Source organism: Elaeis guineensis, chromosome 7 (assembly GCF_000442705.2).
Source record: "Elaeis guineensis isolate ETL-2024a chromosome 7, EG11, whole genome shotgun sequence".
NCBI lineage: Eukaryota > Viridiplantae > Streptophyta > Magnoliopsida > Arecales > Arecaceae > Elaeis > Elaeis guineensis.
The window spans coordinates 1,794,374-1,812,785 of NC_025999.2; the positions used below are offsets into that span (position 1 = coordinate 1,794,374).

Sequence of the window (18,412 nt, forward strand, 5' to 3'; positions counted from 1 at the left end):
TATTGGATAGTTCAAAATCCACATAATAAAATAATTCTAACAAATAATTTTTTGAATCCCGGTGTAAGTTGAGAACTCACAGCAAATAAGGCAAGAAGTTTGTTTTCTGTTTTGGAGAGAGAGTCCTACGGAGGAGATATCCGTAATATTCAGCTTAGGGATGGTAATCTAATAAATGCGTTGGGTTTTTAGTTTCATAAATATGCACGCTTGATTTCCCGCCAGAGTTTATAATTTAAATCTTTGAGCACTTTCCGCTTTATATAATAGATTCAAAGAGTTTAGCTTCAGAATTGTTAGAAGCACAATGTAATTTTTCAACATACCGGATGTTACCAAACAGAATCCGCATTTAGAGCACCGATCAAGATGCAGAGGAAAAAAAAAGTCGTGGTTTTACATTTCTTTTTAAATGAAAAGTTCTGTAACATATGATCTCGTAAGTTTTTCTGTAACAAAAGATTTCTACAGTGGAATAGGTTATCGCGTATACAGGTTAGCAATATGAAATTGCTACGATTGCTGTGCCAGATTAAGTTGCATATCAGGTCCCCTCTCCCCAAACATAGAAAACTCTTCAGGAACGGGAACCTCAAGTTCAGAGCAAACAAACTGAATTATACTTCTTGGGACACTGCCGAGAGACATCTTGTTTACAGTCACAGCAATGGAAAAATCATGCTCTATGTTGCAAAAGCCAACGGATCCACCAATTCCAGAATGCCCAAAGCTTGTGAACTTACTGCTGTCAGATTTATATCTCCGAAATCCAAGCCCAAATTTGCCATCTGCAATAACCAAGTGTGAGTAGTCACCCACACCCATGAATGCATTATGGATTTTAGGATTGCTGAAGATCCTGCGAACATTATTATCAGCTTCATCACCAACACTGGCTATAAGACTATAACCCTTATCATTAGAGGTACTTGCACTATGACCATTGCCATACTGTAAGGATTTACTGATGCCATTGGCTGCTATTACAGTACCATTTTGTGGTTCGGGATCAGCTATCTCCTTGTCCTTGCTGCCCTTCTTCTTTCTAGGCTTTTTTAAAGAAGGAAACTTGGGAATGTGGATGTGACTGCCAAGAAGTGGCTTGGAGTGGTGTGAGTGTGGTGGAGGAATAAAGCCTCCTGTTGCGAGAGCTGCATAGTAGCGTGCTAGAGCACGTGCTGAGCAGTGCCCATTGGCAGCAGGAATGATGGCACGGCGCATGTTAAGTGTGTTGAAGAGAACAGGGAGGCCAGATGCAATCTCTGCTACATTTCCCTGTTGTAAACTGGCTGGCAGGTCTGGCCGTGCGCTGATTGCTGAGAGCTTTTCCAGATCTTCCCTGTCAAGTGTAAGTGTCGCTAGTCGAGATTCCACACCTATAAAAGTATTCAATATTTTAGAATCTATTAGACAAGCGCAAATGGATCTTTCCTAACAAGCAAATGATTGTAAATTATTAAAAAAAATGATTAATATATTTCATGTGAAATCAACGAGCATATAACAACAATGAAAAAGAATTATATATACCATATATTGCTGCTAAAAAAAACAATGATGAAAAAATTGTGTTAAAAAAATCAAGACAATGTATTTTTCAAAAATAAGTGATGAGTGCTTCATGAAATACATTAACATTCATGAACTGCAAAAAAATTCAATGCTTGCAAATTGCGACCAGGTGGACATACAAAATGCTCACAAAAAACATGCTCATTTATGACATACATCAGGAACTTGCTGAGATCTATATCTGGGCTCAGGCAAAAGCATGTTTATGTATGAAATGCATCAGGCACTTGCTGAGATTATGGACTCGAGAACATGTTTAAGCATGTGAAAAAGTAAACCATTTTTATGGACAGCACCTGACCTTGTTCACCAGTACTTCAACACCAAAACCAGCTACACCAGTATCTCCAATGCATAAAAGTTGTCATATGAATGTACAAGCTACATGACATTAGAGTACTATCAAGCTGCAAGACGAGGATACCCTTTTCACCTCATCAACCAACAACACTATACCCCATCTTCTCCAGAACCTACATAAACAAATTTATCATATTTAGTACTACAAATTCCAACTCCAGCTCTAACCCAGGTGACCTTCTCTTAGCCCACATTCCAGAAACAGCTGGTGCCTAACTTGAATCCCATCAGACCAGCATTTCTGAAAAAATCTCAAACAGCCGAACACTAAAACCTCTGACCTTAATATCACCTACGATAACACTCCAGAAATGCACTTCTCAAGAGACCAAGTTTACCTTCAGTCTACAACCCATGTTCATCCCATCTGATACCAGCTCTCTCCATAGAACACCATATTTCTCTTAATGCACCCAAAGCTTTGAGAAATCATACAGCTGCCTTTTTCCAAGCATGCAGTGGACTCTAAGCGCAATAGCCCAGGGCAGTCCAATGTCTTCAAATTTGCAGAAACTGGGAAATTTAAGGAAAGGGAAGTGCAGCATTTTACCGAGAACTCTAAAGGAAGTAAATATATGTGGTAGGTAGAATCACATAATGTAATTGACTACCAATGAAATAACCCATGCTATATTCAAGCAAATGGGTGAATTACTGCGGACCAAATGATGGGGTAAGAAAAGAAAAGAAAAAGATGTCAACTCCTTGACCAATTACTTTTTCATTAATGCAGCCTACTCACTACACCCAAAAAGGTGGGTCTTCTTCACAAACACGTATGTGCGGGTTCTGTAAATCTGAAAATTGAAAGATGGGGGAGACAAACAGAATTTTTGCAAGCTACTACTTACTAGCACTATGTATGAGCATTTCCCTAGCTCAGAGCAAGCTGGTACATGCATATATACATGTAATACCATACCCATTTTCATACAGAAGTTACAAACTAAGAACTTTATTTCATGGGATTAATCAAATAACCATAACCAAAAGTTTTAAGGTAACATGCCTTAGTAACTACTTTGAATTATAGCCAAAACTATTAGCAAAGACCATCAATTTATGATCTATATTACGTTTATATTCTTTAAGGTAACCTAATAATAAATTTGGACCTAGATATAGATAAAGATTTTATACATGCCTGGAGGAATGCCAATATAAAGCTCGCCTTCGATGTTGAGTGGGTGAATTATAGCTTCCTCCAAGACATCTTGAAATTTCTTTCCACATGCGCGCTGTTTCAACCAAATAATTTAGAAGAATTGAATCAAAAGGACAAGAATACCTAGAAGAATGAACAAATCCAAGTGAAAGAGAACACAAAAAATATAGCAAACAAGTTAGAAAAAAAATCATGGGAAATCCCATAAGCACCCCCAAAGCTATTCTTACATGCTGGGGAACATCTCAGAGCATTGTAATATCATGAATGTCTGGATACTTAATGGCACGGTATCTAAAGCCTAACATTTCTTTCATGGTGACAGGCAGGACCAAAGCTTTGATTATTTCGAATGAGCAAAAAAATATTTTGATAGAAATTTATATAGAAGCGAAGTATTTGGACAGAACCATTGGCTGCTGTGATATTTTGAAAAGCAAAAAAGGCATACCTCTATAATTCCACCACACAGCCAACCAAAGGACAAGTAATGATATAGTTGCTGGGAACCAGGTTCAGTCTCAGGGATTGACTTGGCAATGTGTTGTAGAGATTCTTCCCAGTCACACATTAATAAAGGATTTTTCCTCATAACATCAGCCATTGCATTGTGCAAACCAGATGTATGGTTAAGGACATGGTGGACCTACACAAGAAGATAAAACAATCAGTGAAACGTGGAAACAATCTCTTAATGCTCACGAGAAGTTAGCAATCAGTTACATTTTACAGTACAAAATTTAAAATTTTCTTTACCTTTATTAGATCTTTTTTATTGGCAGCAAAATCTGGCCAAATGTTGGCAATGGTCTCCTCAAGCTTGAGTTCCCTGCAAGAACAATTAAACCATTTCTTATGGTTCCACTACCAAAAGATTCCTTAAATTTATGCACTGAGGAAAAAGTCAGTACCCCAATAAAATAAACCAGGACCTAGCTGGTGCATATGAAAGTTCCATATATTATATGAACTAGTCTGACATGTTAGAATGTCGGTGATAAGTGCTCATAGAACCAGGAACATTTCATTTACTTAAATCTAGCTCATGTTGTGTCAAAACTTGCAAGACCTAGTATTCTATATCCATCCATGATAGCTAATGCAAATATTGGTATTGGAACAACCCTTTAACGTGCCTTGTTCCATGAGACTACCAAGTTACATCTGTATCATATGGTTCTCCACGTCATACAAACCTCATGTGGAATCTATATCTGTCTCATAGTTTTTCATTGACTGTCCAAAAAACTTCAGAAGCCTTACAGGTCTTAAAAGATAATTATCAGCGAGCTTGATATTTGTTCCTTCATACTCTCTCCCTCATAAACATCTCAATCAGCAACTCTCCATCCTTGTCTGACATTGTATATATTATTTTTACCATGGTATATGATACTGAATCAAACCACCCAGTTCAGTCAGTATCACCCAGTTCAGTCAGTATCGTACCATACTGACCATGAACTAGGACGGTTCATAGTCAGCTCAGTTCTGGTCCTTACTTGGTCGAACCATTCAGAACCGAGCAGTTCTAAGCGGTTTAGAAGATTAAGGGCCTAGTTCAGGCTCAACTAACACTTTCCCCTCCATAATTGAGAACGATCCAGCTCCATACAGGTCGGTGTGGTACCATAGCAGCCGGCTACAAGTACATAATCCAATACTAAGATTGCAAACATTGAATTTTCACCAACATTAAATTAAAAATAAGTTTTAATACACTGATTTCTTATTTGTGCCTTCCAAATTTGGTATCCTGTGTACATTCTTCTCACATACTACTAAAACCTTTTAGTTATATAAATTAGAAGCTTTGGTACCTAGCATATTGGCTACTTCATATCCCTAGCAATTTTGTATCTTTAAGGAGTCTTCTAGATATGACCTACATACATCTCAAAATATGAATAGAACTAGTTTACTGCTGTCAAACTGCATCACTTGTATAGTGGTATTTAACCCATTACTGAACCCACTAGTATCCTTGGTTTACTTGTTTGCATGCAATTTAGCCCATGCATTTCCATCACTAGTTTATGGGATTGACAACTTGTGTACTTCCCTCTGAAGGCATGATATTGGATGATCTCTTCATGACAGCCTATTAGAATTCTCCCGCATGATAGGTTTTTTTTTTTTTTCCCAATTATGAAATTTATGAACAATTCACAAGTGTTATAGTAAAGATACAATCTCATTTGGGCATAAAGATAAATATCTACAGTTGAAAACAGCACACATTCTAACCATTATGCAACCTGAACTCCTGTATAGACGCTCAAAGGTATAATACATATGCAAACTCACACAAAAAGCAAAAAAGAAGATGACAATATTGTTCTACCATATTTCTCTAACATGCCCTCAAAATCAAAATATATACACCAAGAAAGTCCCACAAGAAATGTGAATGACCTTACATTATGCAGCAGATCTTTGATGCACAAAGTGTCAGAGCAGCAGAATGAGCTAAGATCATGACTGAATAAGGTAGACAATGGGTTAACAGTCCAATCAACAAAATAAGCTAAGATGATGTCAAGGACCCATGACTACAAAAGAGGGTTGCAAGCATCAGATTGCACCAGAGAAACCAGTGTTGCTAGCAATGACTTATACAGCAAGGGAGCACATTTGGTATCAAAAGAAGTTACATGGCACATGTTTAATAAATCATAATGAAAGCAAATTGACAAAACTTGCAACTGATATGGTCTATCCTTGAATGAAAGCCTTATGAAGCAGTGAAAATGTTCAGATGATCCTTTAGAATGTAGAGCTGCAGGTTGATTAAGTAGGTGACACAGGCTGGCAGAAAGGTCAATTGGTTGACTAAACAGACAAGCAATCCAAGTTGAAGTGAACTGGCAAGGAAAGACATAAAATATATCAGATATGAAGTGGGAAGCAATGCCTCGCATGTGTGATGTTACAGGACTGGATGCAAGCAATGCTGATAAGATACACATTACCCACATTACCATGAAGGCAAATGAGATGCATGCCAAGAATCCAGAGACACTTAAGCAAGCCAACGGAATGTGGAGGTGCAGGGAATTGTTCTGTAGAAACAATTCAGCAGTAAGTTCAGACAGCAAGGATCTCAAATCAACAGACATGGTAGAGTAATTTGAAACCTAATATAAATGAGACAAGAAAAAGATAGTCACACTCTCGAGTCTCAAAGAAGCTAGTGAGGAAGCAGGTGATGGTCACTGAGGTATCGACACTACATATAGTGATATGAATGTGATTTAAGAAAATAATTTGGTTTAACAAGGAAAACACTAGAAAAGGGATATAAATCACAATATATGTAGACTGACACTCTACAAAATACACCAACTGTAGAACAGCTATGAAGTGCACGTATGATGACAAAGTAGTGTGACTTAATATGAAAAGCAGTGCACCAAAAGGGTAAAAATTTAAATATAAGTAGACTGGCAGTCTACAAAATACACCAAATACGAGGTCCAGATATAGAAACATTTGACATTCTATAAAACATTCATACATGGACAACATACTCCACAGTTGCTGTCATGCATATGCAAGAGAATTGGCCGCTAGTTTTCTCAAACAAGTGCAAATGTTTTCACAAAGAATATGTTAAATCTATGACTGAGAATGTTTCATAAATAAACTCCAAAAAGTACTCAATATAGCACTTTACCCCTTATCAACAAGCCAGTGAATAATTCCTGCAGTGATCCCTTTTGTTACCGAGAAAACTGGAAATAGGGTGTCAGGTTGAACAGGTCGAGGATCATATCTCCCCAGCACACCAGCAGCAGTATCTATTATAACCTTTCCATCTTTGTAGGCACACACCTGAAAGATGTCGCACCATCCAATAGTGTAAATGAATATAAGTACAGCAACATACTTGAATGACAACTCATCAAATTCAATGCCTTCGAGTAGAGATACAAAGACAAACAGGAAAGCCTCTTAGAAGAATCTAAATTAATATTCATTGGCATGAAAAGAGTTTAGTGTTCTTTAAGAATCAGAAGCACAATCATCCTTGAGTCATTAATTAATGCAACTTGTAAAAGTGAATAATGACATAATAAATCATAAATTATTTCATCATTCAAACATACTTGCATTCCAAGTATTTTATCACTTCCTAGTTCAAGTAGGAGCTGCCTCAGCTTGGCCTCCACATCAGAGTGAACCGGTGAATCATAAATCCACTGTGTATTCTTTGCTGGTCCAGTCCTGATGCTTCTGATGTCCATATAGATCACATAAAGTTGGATGAAAGAGAAAGAAACAAAATATGAAAAAATGAAGGTATATCAGCATTAAGCTACACTAGTGAAGCTCAACAAGGATAATCGGCAAGGAAGATATGAGTTCACCCTAGCAAAGTTGACTCGGCAAATGGTCTCATGACATCTAAATAAACTATTCGGACATTCAGTGTAGATGAAAGCCCTGCAAAAGCATTGAAACCAGAAGAGTTTACTATCAGGAAAATGATTATTTTTACTGCATCACAGGAATAGACAAGTTTGACACAAACCTCGAAGAAGATTTATCACCCTCATAAATATAACTGCATCACCTGGGAAAGCATCAACCTGATAAAGGAGTGTTAAAGCAGTCCACAACATGAATAGTTATCTATATTTTGTCTTCAACAACTTGAAAAAAAGATCAGAACTGTGAATATACAAGCACTTACAGGATTAAAGCGTCGGACTTCCTTTTTGTTTAGCTTCATCTTTTCTTGCAAAACCTTCAAATTCTTCTCTCTTTGATCCGCCAAAGATTTCATGTTTTCCTTAGCAGAAGAACACAGGATATGACTTGTTGGAACTAACCAGGCAATCTAAGTGAAATTTTCTCGAATAAGAAAGAACTAACAATAGATAAATATCAATCTAAAATGCAAATCGCAAGGCGTCCTTACAAGTGCTTCATTTGCTGGCGTGGAATTTCGGAAGAAAACACTAGCAATGTCCATAGCCTGCTCTGGCATATCAAGGCGCAATTTGAGTCCCATCTCTGCAAAGGCAGATAACAGAGCCACGTGGTCCCCCTGACACATTTTGTTGCAAACATTGTAAGATAACTATTCCTCAGAGGGGATAAGTAGAAAAGAATTCAGACAAATATGTTGTTGGTCAGATTTTTTTTTATTAGTGACTTGTCTACATATTTCGATCCACATTTTTATTATGCATTATTCTTTTTCCCAATTTCCAGATTTTCAAAAAAATAATGTTATTGGTTCTATTATGAGGTAAGCCACCACATGTAAAGCCAACGGTATTTCACTTCTACTGGCTTTGGATAATGCTGGTAGACATCGGTTTTGAAAAAATGTACGCATCTTGGAAATTTTAAAGGAACATCAATGATCTAAGGAAAAGTCTGCAGTGCCGCATTTACAAACATCTACTATCTCCTGTATGGCCTTCTAACAATATGAAAAGGACTACTAAAAAAAAACTGAATATGATGGTAAATGAATAATAAAACATCAACAACCTGCAAAGCAGGACATCAGCTACCGATCACCATAATGCATAAAACATCATATTTTAAGTTCTCATTTCCTGTTTCGTACAAAAGGAAAGAGATGTTACAAACCTCAGCACATGCCAAGAACATTTTTGCTAGTGCCTGTTTCATAGAGCTTGACAGTGATTTTGTAAGCCCAAAGTCGAGCAAAATTGGGCAATGTGGGGCCTCCTTGCTCACAAGAAAATTTCCTACAAGAATGATCCACCCACTTCAAGAGATATGTAGATAAACCATAACCATGTGATGCTGAATGCTAAATTATTTACTGTCAGATGAACATGTTTCAAGAGAACGGCTAGAAGCAGACACACCAGGATGAGGATCGCCATTAAAAAATCCATCCACATATATCTGATGAGCATAGGCACGTGTGATTTCTTCAACAAGCTTTTGTTTGTTGATGCCATATGCGTCCAGCGATTCATTATCATTTAAGCGAATGCCATTCATATATTGCAAAATGAGCACCTTCTCAGACGACTGCCATGCAAAATCAGGAGGACGGATAAGAAGACTAGGATAGTAGTAGCATGTTCCTTCTGATCAAAACTTTTAAATCAATAATTAGGAACTGCAGAGCTGCACCTGAATAACTTCTGGAATCAACACATCTACACAATTAGCATGACATGTGCCATCATGCTCACTTGTGCAGTGGAGGTTTCTGGAAACTGTTCGAGTATTTTCTGCATAATGATGAATGTCAAGTGTGCATGTCTTTGGTGATATCAAGCTACGTAGCCATATTCATAGATATTCTAGTAACAGCATATTGAGAGACAAGCACCCAGGCTATACATTTTTCTCAAGGTATCCATATGTGCGTACCTGCTTCATGATTAAAGTCAAGTTCTTTGGGTGCCTCCTTGCACCATTCATCTATCATAGGGCTAAAGTCGTATTGTGGCTCTGCCCATGCTATCCAGTCAGTTATTGATTTTGCATTCTTTAGATCCTGAAGATCAATATAACCAATGTAACGACAACTAGACATTAGTTTAACTGCAGTCATGTTGAAATAATCAAATGGGAAACCTCTAATATGATTTCCTTGATGCCCTCATGTTGAACTTTGACAACCACCTCCTGCCCATCTTTCAGTGTTGCACGGTGAACTTGTGCTATCTGCATTGTGCCAATATTTAGGCAAAATCACATATATCATTTCAGCTATCACTGAACCATAACATCACCACAAAGAAAATGCAAACCATTGAATATCAATTTGCAGATCCAAATTCAAAGCTCATTCACAGCTTTACATAAGACATACGGATGCAGTTGCAAGAGGCGTCTCAACAAAATTAGAGAATAAATCATTCATGGATTTCCCCAACTCCTTCTCTATAGTTCGGCAAACCTGTAAAGAAACAGGAAAATTCAACATAATGAAATTATAAAAGGACCTTAGATTTAGTAAAACTTCATTCACACATATACATAAGGAAAAATCAATGATTGACAATTGGATAATTGGGAGCATAAGAATGCCTAAACATGCACCTAGTGCATCATGAAAATGCAATGAAAAAAAAGGGTTCAGAATCAAAAAGACATCTCTTTTACAAATTATTTCGAATGCAAAGTTGTCTAGTTCATTAATAACACACTAATCACCTCTTGCAAGGGGCGAGGAGGAAGAGAGTCTTGCAACTGTCTGAGGAGACATATATAGGCCTCTGGAAGTACATCTGCTCGAGTAGATAAATACTGGCCAAGTTTTACCCACAAACCTTCCAACTTCACTATTAGATTGAGAACACGTCGAGCATTTCGTTCATGGGTTCTTTCCCATAAAGCATCTCTTTTGCTTCTGCTAATCCATTTTGCTCTCTTCTGCACAGCCTGCAGCATTAAAAGGCACTATTGATTTCCAATGCAAAGAAATAGAGGGAAAGTAATGATCAACAAGAAGACTAAATATAATCCAGAAGACAAACAAACCTTATAGTCCAGGTAGATCACCAATGCAAGTGTGAATACCTTCAAGCGCCTTTTGTAAATGTCTCTCCATCCCATCAGAATTTGAAAGTGATGGATCTTGGAAAAGTAAAAGATTGCAGCGATGCTTTTGTGCTAGAAAGTTGATTGCCTACCAAAACTTCTACAGTGCAATGCCAATGCTGAGTCAGTATTCATTTACATTCATTACAAAAGAAGGAATACAGAGATGCAGTGCACATTGTTCAAAGTTACGTGAACTACATGTTTCCAAGGGATTTCACCCTAGGAAGATAATGAGAGTGAGGGTTGGGATTTTGGATTTTGTGCCCTGTAAGTATACAGATATAAAAGAGTTCTAGGCATCCAAGAATTCTACGAGCATTCTCAGTCACTGATATCAATGTTGCACAACATAATATGTTCTTTTAAATGGTTAAAGAGAAAAACTAACCGAATACATGCAGAAATAGTTAGACTCATATGAAATTGGCTGGATTTTCTCCCCTGATATAAAAAAACTTGGGCATGAAATCTGATGTACTTCTACCTGTTCATTTCATAATCTTAATAAAATGAATCTTAACATAAATGATGGCACGCCTGTAATCTTTTTTTCTGAGACAAACTGATTACTTAACTCTCTGGAGACAATATTTGCCAATTTTGTCTCCAAGATTTCATGAAATTCCCCTGTCAGTCGTTAGTTAGTTAATAGAGACAGAATTGATAATTCAAAAAACACCATATTAATAAAGCTAAAAGGTCGTGATCAGAAAAGCAAGATGAAACGAAACACAAGAAAACCATGCATTACACATGGGAATCAGACGGAAAAAAAAAACTCCCGGGATACATAAAGTCCAAAGAGAATTCACCGAGAGTAATCAAGATCATAACAAGTATCTAACAAAACCTCGCCCTTTCGGATCAAATTTCTTCCAATATATAACACCAAGGAACACGATTCTAAAATATCTCAACACCCAAAAAAATCTCACGTGAATCAGCTCAAATCCTCGAACCAAATCGCTGTAAAATAGAATAAATGCAAGAACTCATCCAGGATTAACCAGATCTAGAGCGACCACCAGAAAGAAAGCATAATTCAGACATGCCTAGAAGAATCTGACCTTAATTAGAGAGAACGGTGAATCTTTCAACGAAAGAAAGAGGCGGGCAATCGGCGATCTACCGAGAAGGGGGCAAGCGATATAGAGAGGGTTTGGATTTCTTTCTTTTTTTTTAATTTTGAAGGTTGGTTTGGAAGATCTTTCAACAATGTGGACGGGGAATCCGAAAGGTTTGAAGGTCGGGCGGCACGCGTAGAATATCGGCGGCTGGAAATCTGACCGAGAAGCGTGGTTGGAGATAGGAAGATATCTGGACCGTCCATCAGTCGGTGGGTTCTTTCTCCTCGCGCGCGTCCTTTATTATTTCTGGTTGGAAAAGCGGGAATAACCTTCGCCAAGAAGATAAATAAATAAATAATAAATAAATATAAGGATTAAGAAAAAGAGGTCGTTTTTGCTCAGCTTTCATGTAATAAATGGCTTTTTTTTTTTTTTTTTTTTTTTCGAGGTGGTTGGCTTGGGCACGCGTTTGGTGAGAGTAAGCGATGCCAAGTTAGTTGGAAATTATTCATCAGGTTGATATCATGCCCATAGAGGGCTAGGCGTATTCGCAATTTCAAATATTTTGTCATTGTTATGTTTAATGCTTGCATAATGGCTCGCGGTAGACTTCGATGCCATTATGACGTGGATTGAAGGCGATTCCAACGATGTATGCCTTTGACCATTTTTTTTATATTTTGAAGAAAATTAAAAATAAGAAAAGATTCCATAGTTTTTGCATGCAGACTGTAGGTAAGGTTCCTTTGAGAGACGGCTGCTATGTAGCCATAGATGGTCGTCATAAAAAAAAATGGATGGTTATTAAATAAGATAATCTACAAAATTATATCATATTGTACGTGGTGCATGATTCGACATTCGTTCATCTTCTAATGTCGGCCATCCAAAAATAGACAATAATAGTGCTTGGTTTGCTTCAGGTCAATTAGCTTCAGGGTTTTTGTTTTTTCTCGATCCTGGCGGGGTTACTCCAGAGTGGTGGGGCAATAGGTAATTTATCATGTAGAAAATCAAATGGCAGTTTCAAAATTGATTGGCATCTACTATTCCATTGACACGTTCAATGCCGAGAGAATATGGCAGAAAGTAGGTTCCAACCTTGTCTCTCGTGTATGGGAGGCATATTCAGCAGTCTTATCTCTTTGCCTTTTTGGTTGGAAGAAAATAAAGGGCAAGATGACCCTACAGAAAGCTTCCCATGATCTTTGCAAAGGCTATATCCTAGCGGATTTCCTTGGCCGGTGTATGATCCATCAACAGCAACTCATTTCTGGACATATAATTTTTAACATATGCAAAAAATAAAATAAAAATAAAAAATTTGATGATGGAGCTTTAACTAGGAATCATCTCTATGGCAAATTTCATGCAACATCTGAATTTGCAAATTTTAATGTCTAGAGATCAAATATTTTTTCTGTAAGTTTTCAAAAATAATTTTTTAAAAAAATTTTGGATTAAGTTGCCATTGAAATCCAGCCCAACCTCAGTGTTGAGCAAACTATAGAGCCGAGGAGCTTGGTGGGTCTCCCGTTCAGATCGGCAGGATTAGTCTTGGCCGCTGCTCATCTCCGAGCTGCTATAGAAGAGCTAAATAATGATGGTCGTGCTTAGTCTGGCGTTTCTACGCCCAATCTAATCTAAAACAAAAACATGGTAGTTCACTTACCAAAGAATATATCCAATGAAGATCTTTCGATGTCTCAACCAGACACTGATCTCAGGGAACAGAGGTGGTTTGAGATAATGCTGTGATAACGAGGCGGTGGGATTAGAAAGAACTTACCTAGAGAACCCCAAACGCACTTTATGTAGATGAGGGCCGGCGCCCGTCAATGAATAAATCAGGCCTATGCATTAACTGTTATGCACTTACTTGGGGATCACACCTGTGCATTTTGTTTGCACATATAGTACATATATCACACATATAAGCAAACTGTTTGTAACCGTTGGCCGCATTGTTACCAATTGGAGGGGAGTTTGAAATTTGAAGGACTCTTTGCGTGCCTTTTAGTTCAGCCATGTGGCAGGCTCTTAACGGTCACCTTGCAGTGACATGGTGAGCTCTCATTGATTAGCTTGCCAAAAAGTATATATATCATTTTTGACTACATAGAAATAGTTTGACAACATCTCTTGTTTCTTCAAAAAAAAATATGGTCAAGTTTAATTTTTATAAACCCCTGATAACAACTTTATATTTAATAAAGAAAAAAAGTAAATAATATTTTGGATTAATTATTGAAAAAATTCTATACTTTAGCATCCTTTTTGTTTTTAGCATGTTATTCATTTTTTCAATTAGATATATATATATATATATATATATATATATATATATATATATATATATATATATTATAAATTATTATAATGCTGGCATGCTATCTACCGGCATGAAAATGGCGTGAAAGGATTTCATCAAAAACATTTCCATGAACAAAAATCATATGGGGCGAGGACTATACAAGATCATATGGGGCGGTTTTCACAATGTGGCACATATCCCTTAATACTAATCTTAAAATATAAATTTAGAAATCAAACACTTTTTCTACGGATGGAATTATTAGTTTCGTGATTAAAATATTCTCTTTCTTCCTCATTTTCAACACACAGTGATACATATTATATAACCATATGATACACATTAAATATATAATCAGGTAATACATACTATAAACTTTTTGATACACACCCAGCAACGATCTAATACACACCTACAGCTAAATTAATACATGATTTATCAAACTTAGTATTCATCAGTACATAGTACATGACTAGTTGATATACATCTAGCAAAATATTCATCCAACATCCCTATTGCAGTCGATCTCTATATGCATCTGGCTCCGATGAAGAGCAACCTGCAAAACAAATCCATTGATCAGAATTTTGTCCGACGGAGATCCTTTGATACTTCAATCAATGGAGAGCGGTGAACAGAATATTTAAGAATAAAATTTGTAAAGTCTTAGCCCAGAATTGCCTCTTTTTTATTGCTTGTTCTCTTATCTCTCCTTTATAGGCGATTCGGTTGTAACCGTTGAGCACGTAGAGTCCCACTGTTTATAACACTAAAGAATAGTTAACCCTTATTATTAGGCCATCATCATGGGATTAATGGACAGTTTATGCCCACTAACAGTCATGGTATGTAGTCGTTATCCATGATTGTGGTGTCGTGATTGTGATTAGGCAGTCGGCTATTAGGCAGTCGTTAGTCAATCAGTCGTCAGTCGACATATATTGAAGTGAGTTCGATTAAGGGAAGCGCTTAACACTTCAATGTAAGATCTTTTTCGTAGCTCATTGAGGTGTCCCTTTGACCAAGACATCCCATCATTAGGGTGCTTTGGTCATGATGGCTATCTTCGTTTTCGACTACCTATAACTTCTATCTACTCACGATTAGCCCCCTTTGGCTTTAATCTTTGCCACGGATCCTATTTGGCTCTAATGGGATGTGTCGTTAGATCCCATTTGGCTTTAATGGGACACACTCATGTGTCATTGGATCCCATTTGGCTTTAATGAGGTGTTATGGTTTCCCAAGACAAGGTCCACGTGCTTAGTTGGGAATGATGTTCTGCCAATAGTCCACTGGACAACAAAGCATCCCTCATCGATGTCAGTGGGGTTTGTGAACAATCTGAGGATGATGGTAAGTGTCAGCATCTTTGAGGATAGATAACAGAGGATAGATCGGACATCAAAGGAGAGTCGGTAGTAGATTGAAGACAAGTCGGTATTCACTCGAAGATGGGTCAGCGATGAATTGGAGGAGCAAGGGATTGATCCTTTGATTTATGGTGGGTGACCGACTGAGGACAAATCGAAATCTGATGAAGGATCGACGGAGGATGGTTGCTGTCTGATGGTATTGACAATTGAGGTGTCAACTGTCACAGCAGAGATCTATAATCGATGATAGGTTGGCAATGGCTCGATGCTGCATCGATGATAGGATGTTGGAGGACAATGAAAAGCGTCGACAACCAATGATGCGTCGGTAGACGCCGACAATGGATCGATCATAATTGATCAACTGTTGGCATGTGGCAATCTGGGGGCAGTGACTATTGTTCCAATAGGCTGAAGATGAGTCGGTTGAAATCGATGATAGATCGGAGTTTATAGAAGCAGCCGCTAAATCTCCACATGAAGCTTCCAAGTTGATATCTTCGGCAAGGATAGTTTTATCCCTAACAAATGGAGTGGATGTGGCCTTCATTTAATTGAGAAGAGAGGGAGAACGTGAAATGAGTGGGCTTTGGAGAATAGGAAAGGTTATACCACCACATAGCCCCCCACTTCCGAATTCGAGCTATTTTTTTTTGTTCGAGCAAAGGAAGTAGTCAAAGTGCGATTGTCGACTTTCGACCTTTTTTGTACTTGCCAGGCTTTAATGGATTCTCTTTATTGTTGTCGGGTTTCAATGGATGGTTTCAGTCAACTTTCTTTGTAGTTGTCGAGCTTTGCCTATAGCCTTTTTGTGATCAGGAGTTAGTCGATCATTTTAATCAGGTACTAGCTAATTGCCATTTTATTATTGTAGTCAAGTGTAAGCCGATTGCAATAATCGATTTATTATCAAAAATCAATCGTAGTCGACCTCATCGATATACTTTGTCGTTGATTGAATAGTTGTTTGTCGATCAACAGTCATTTCACTGACTTCGGATGGCGTAAGTCATGACTTGCCTTCAAGTCGTGCATTTGAACAATTGAAGCTATAGCTTGTATTTTGGAGATTCCCTACTCTGATCTATTTCATATGATCTCTTCTTGGTCAGTCTAGACATGACTACTGATCGGCATAGATATGATCACTGGTCGACAGAGATATGATCACTAGTCGGCCTCTTCTTAATCGGCCTGAGTATGACCACTGTTTGGCCATGATTATGCTTCGGCCATGATGATGGCATTTTGGCCATGACTATGATGATGATGCTTCGACCATGATGATGTTGGTTCGGCCATGATGACTCTCATAAAAGCTGAATCGTGAAAGTTTCTTCCCTTCCGAGCCCCCTTACGATCGATGTCTAAGAGGCCGAAGCGATAATGGTGACTGAAGTTGTTAATGAAGCCGAACAGCAGTCACTGTAGTTTCTCTCTTTTTATTACCAGACCTTAGTCTGACTTTTGTAGCCTTCAATTGATAATAAAAAAAAATTTCTAAGTGCTGAGTCTCCCTAAACGTGACCATCATTCGTTGTAGATGACTATTGCTAATTTAATCGAATAGCAATCTATAATTCATCAACTGATGTAATTCATCAACTGAATCTGAGTCGGAATATTTTTGACCGATCGAAGTCAGAATATTTTTTGACCAATCGGAGCCGAACTATTTTTTTGACCGACCAACGTCGAGTCGATATATCTTCCGACCGACCGAAATCAACTCAGCCTATCTTCCAAATGACTGGAGTCGAGTCGGCATTGTTGGGAATAGTGTCCCAAAGCCAATCGTCAGTCTGTTGACGGTTGTGCTCATTTTTGTATATGTACATGAATTATGAATTAATAAAAATTATTTTGGTATTTTTCATCACAAAATATTTCATCTTCTAATGAACTCCTATGTTATGGTGAAGTCCTTAGGACTATTTAGACTCGACAAAGGAGGATTTATCTTTTAGTCCTTAAATCTGTTCGCGACCAAATGATACATTGTTACCAAGGACGACAACATTTATCAAGCATAGGTCGTTGTGTGCCATATAGGTTGGTTGTCCTCTTAACCAATGAGTGCGGAGACACTGGTATGACATACAGGTGAGATATAAGGGTACATCTGTACTGAACGTGACCGACTCCGGAGCTATTTCTGCTGTCAAGATTTGCTCCGATAGAATATGGGTATAAATGTCCTTCCGACCTGAGACCATCATGGTGACTTGCAAGCAACTCACTGCACTTAGGCACTGGATTATCTGAATTTCTAATTCAGTGACGGAAGGCTGCTGGGTTTAGTCAAGTACTTGACTTGTCGGTGCGTGTGTCAAGATGGGATTGACCACTCCAGTTTAGGAGCTGTGTACAGTCGTATTTCAATTTAGCAAAACTTTGACCAGGGTAGTCCTAGTGAGGAGTCATAGGACTGTTTGAGTTGAGCACGATTCGGATGATCTGATCAGGGTTGACAGTTTAACCCTGAGTCATCCTAAACACAGGGGTCAAAAGGATGAATTATACAGTAACCATATTTATGTAGGTTCTGAGTATTGTGATTGCGACTATTCGATCTATCCGATCGTCGGGTACCATTGCTAGATGATCACTTTGATTAGTACAGGAATTGGTTCCTGTGCTACTGGCTTAGGTTCGAACCTGCGGGGTCACACACATTAGAGGTTCCTATCTGATCTGATGGCTGATGAAGAGTCCTCATGCTTGTGAACTATGAGTCCTACGTGTCTGAGACTCTGTGATCGAGAATCAGGATTTTCTGATCACGAGTCCCATACATTTTGGGTACCGGGGTCAAGAGCCCCACTGGTTTGGGAATCTTCGATCAGGGTTACATATCGATGAATTCTGATGTCCGATTACCCATCGGATTTGGACTCAATATTTATGAGAGGTTTAATTAGTGATTTGATCGCTAATTAACTCAATTTGATTGAGTAATTATTTTTGGATCAAGTCCAATTGAATTGGATTCAGTTGGGTTTGACCTGAT

The 18,412-nt window shown here is 38.0% G+C and overlaps 1 protein-coding gene across 3 annotated transcripts; it reads right to left on the minus strand.

The window, feature by feature from the left end:
* Positions 1 to 370: 370 nt before the first annotated feature.
* Positions 371 to 11,956, minus strand: LOC105049295 (uncharacterized). 3 transcript variants are annotated; one of them, XM_010928904.4, is made up of 19 exons: positions 11,713 to 11,956; positions 10,583 to 10,739; positions 10,256 to 10,483; positions 9,912 to 9,998; positions 9,674 to 9,763; positions 9,467 to 9,593; positions 9,224 to 9,324; positions 8,950 to 9,118; positions 8,705 to 8,826; positions 8,022 to 8,150; positions 7,794 to 7,892; positions 7,632 to 7,689; positions 7,468 to 7,543; positions 7,207 to 7,333; positions 6,774 to 6,931; positions 3,854 to 3,926; positions 3,549 to 3,743; positions 3,077 to 3,170; positions 371 to 1,376 (listed from the first exon to the last, which is right to left on the minus strand). In XM_010928904.4, the coding sequence occupies exons 2-19, from the start codon at positions 10,655 to 10,657 to the stop codon at positions 514 to 516; spliced, it is 2,871 nt and encodes a 956-aa protein (XP_010927206.1). In that variant the 5' UTR covers positions 10,658 to 10,739; positions 11,713 to 11,956; the 3' UTR covers positions 371 to 513. The 3 variants fall into 3 exon arrangements, with proteins under 3 accessions (XP_010927206.1, XP_010927205.1, XP_019707443.1); XM_010928903.4 differs by having other exon boundaries at positions 10,583 to 10,742; XM_019851884.2 differs by lacking the exons at positions 9,912 to 9,998; positions 10,256 to 10,483; positions 10,583 to 10,739; positions 11,713 to 11,956 and adding an exon at positions 9,850 to 9,868.
* Positions 11,957 to 18,412: the final 6,456 nt, after the last annotated feature.

Coding starts and splice junctions, on each gene's coding strand:
- LOC105049295 (XM_010928904.4), bottom strand. CDS start 10,657: ATGGGATGGAGAGACATTTACAAAAGGCGCTTGAAGGTATTCACACTT. Junction 9,764..9,911: donor CGCCTCTTGCAACTGCATCC/GTATGTCTTATG, acceptor GGCACAATGCAG/ATAGCACAAGTTCACCGTGC. Junction 6,932..7,206: donor ATAAAATACTTGGAATGCAA/GTATGTTTGAAT, acceptor GACATCTTTCAG/GTGTGTGCCTACAAAGATGG.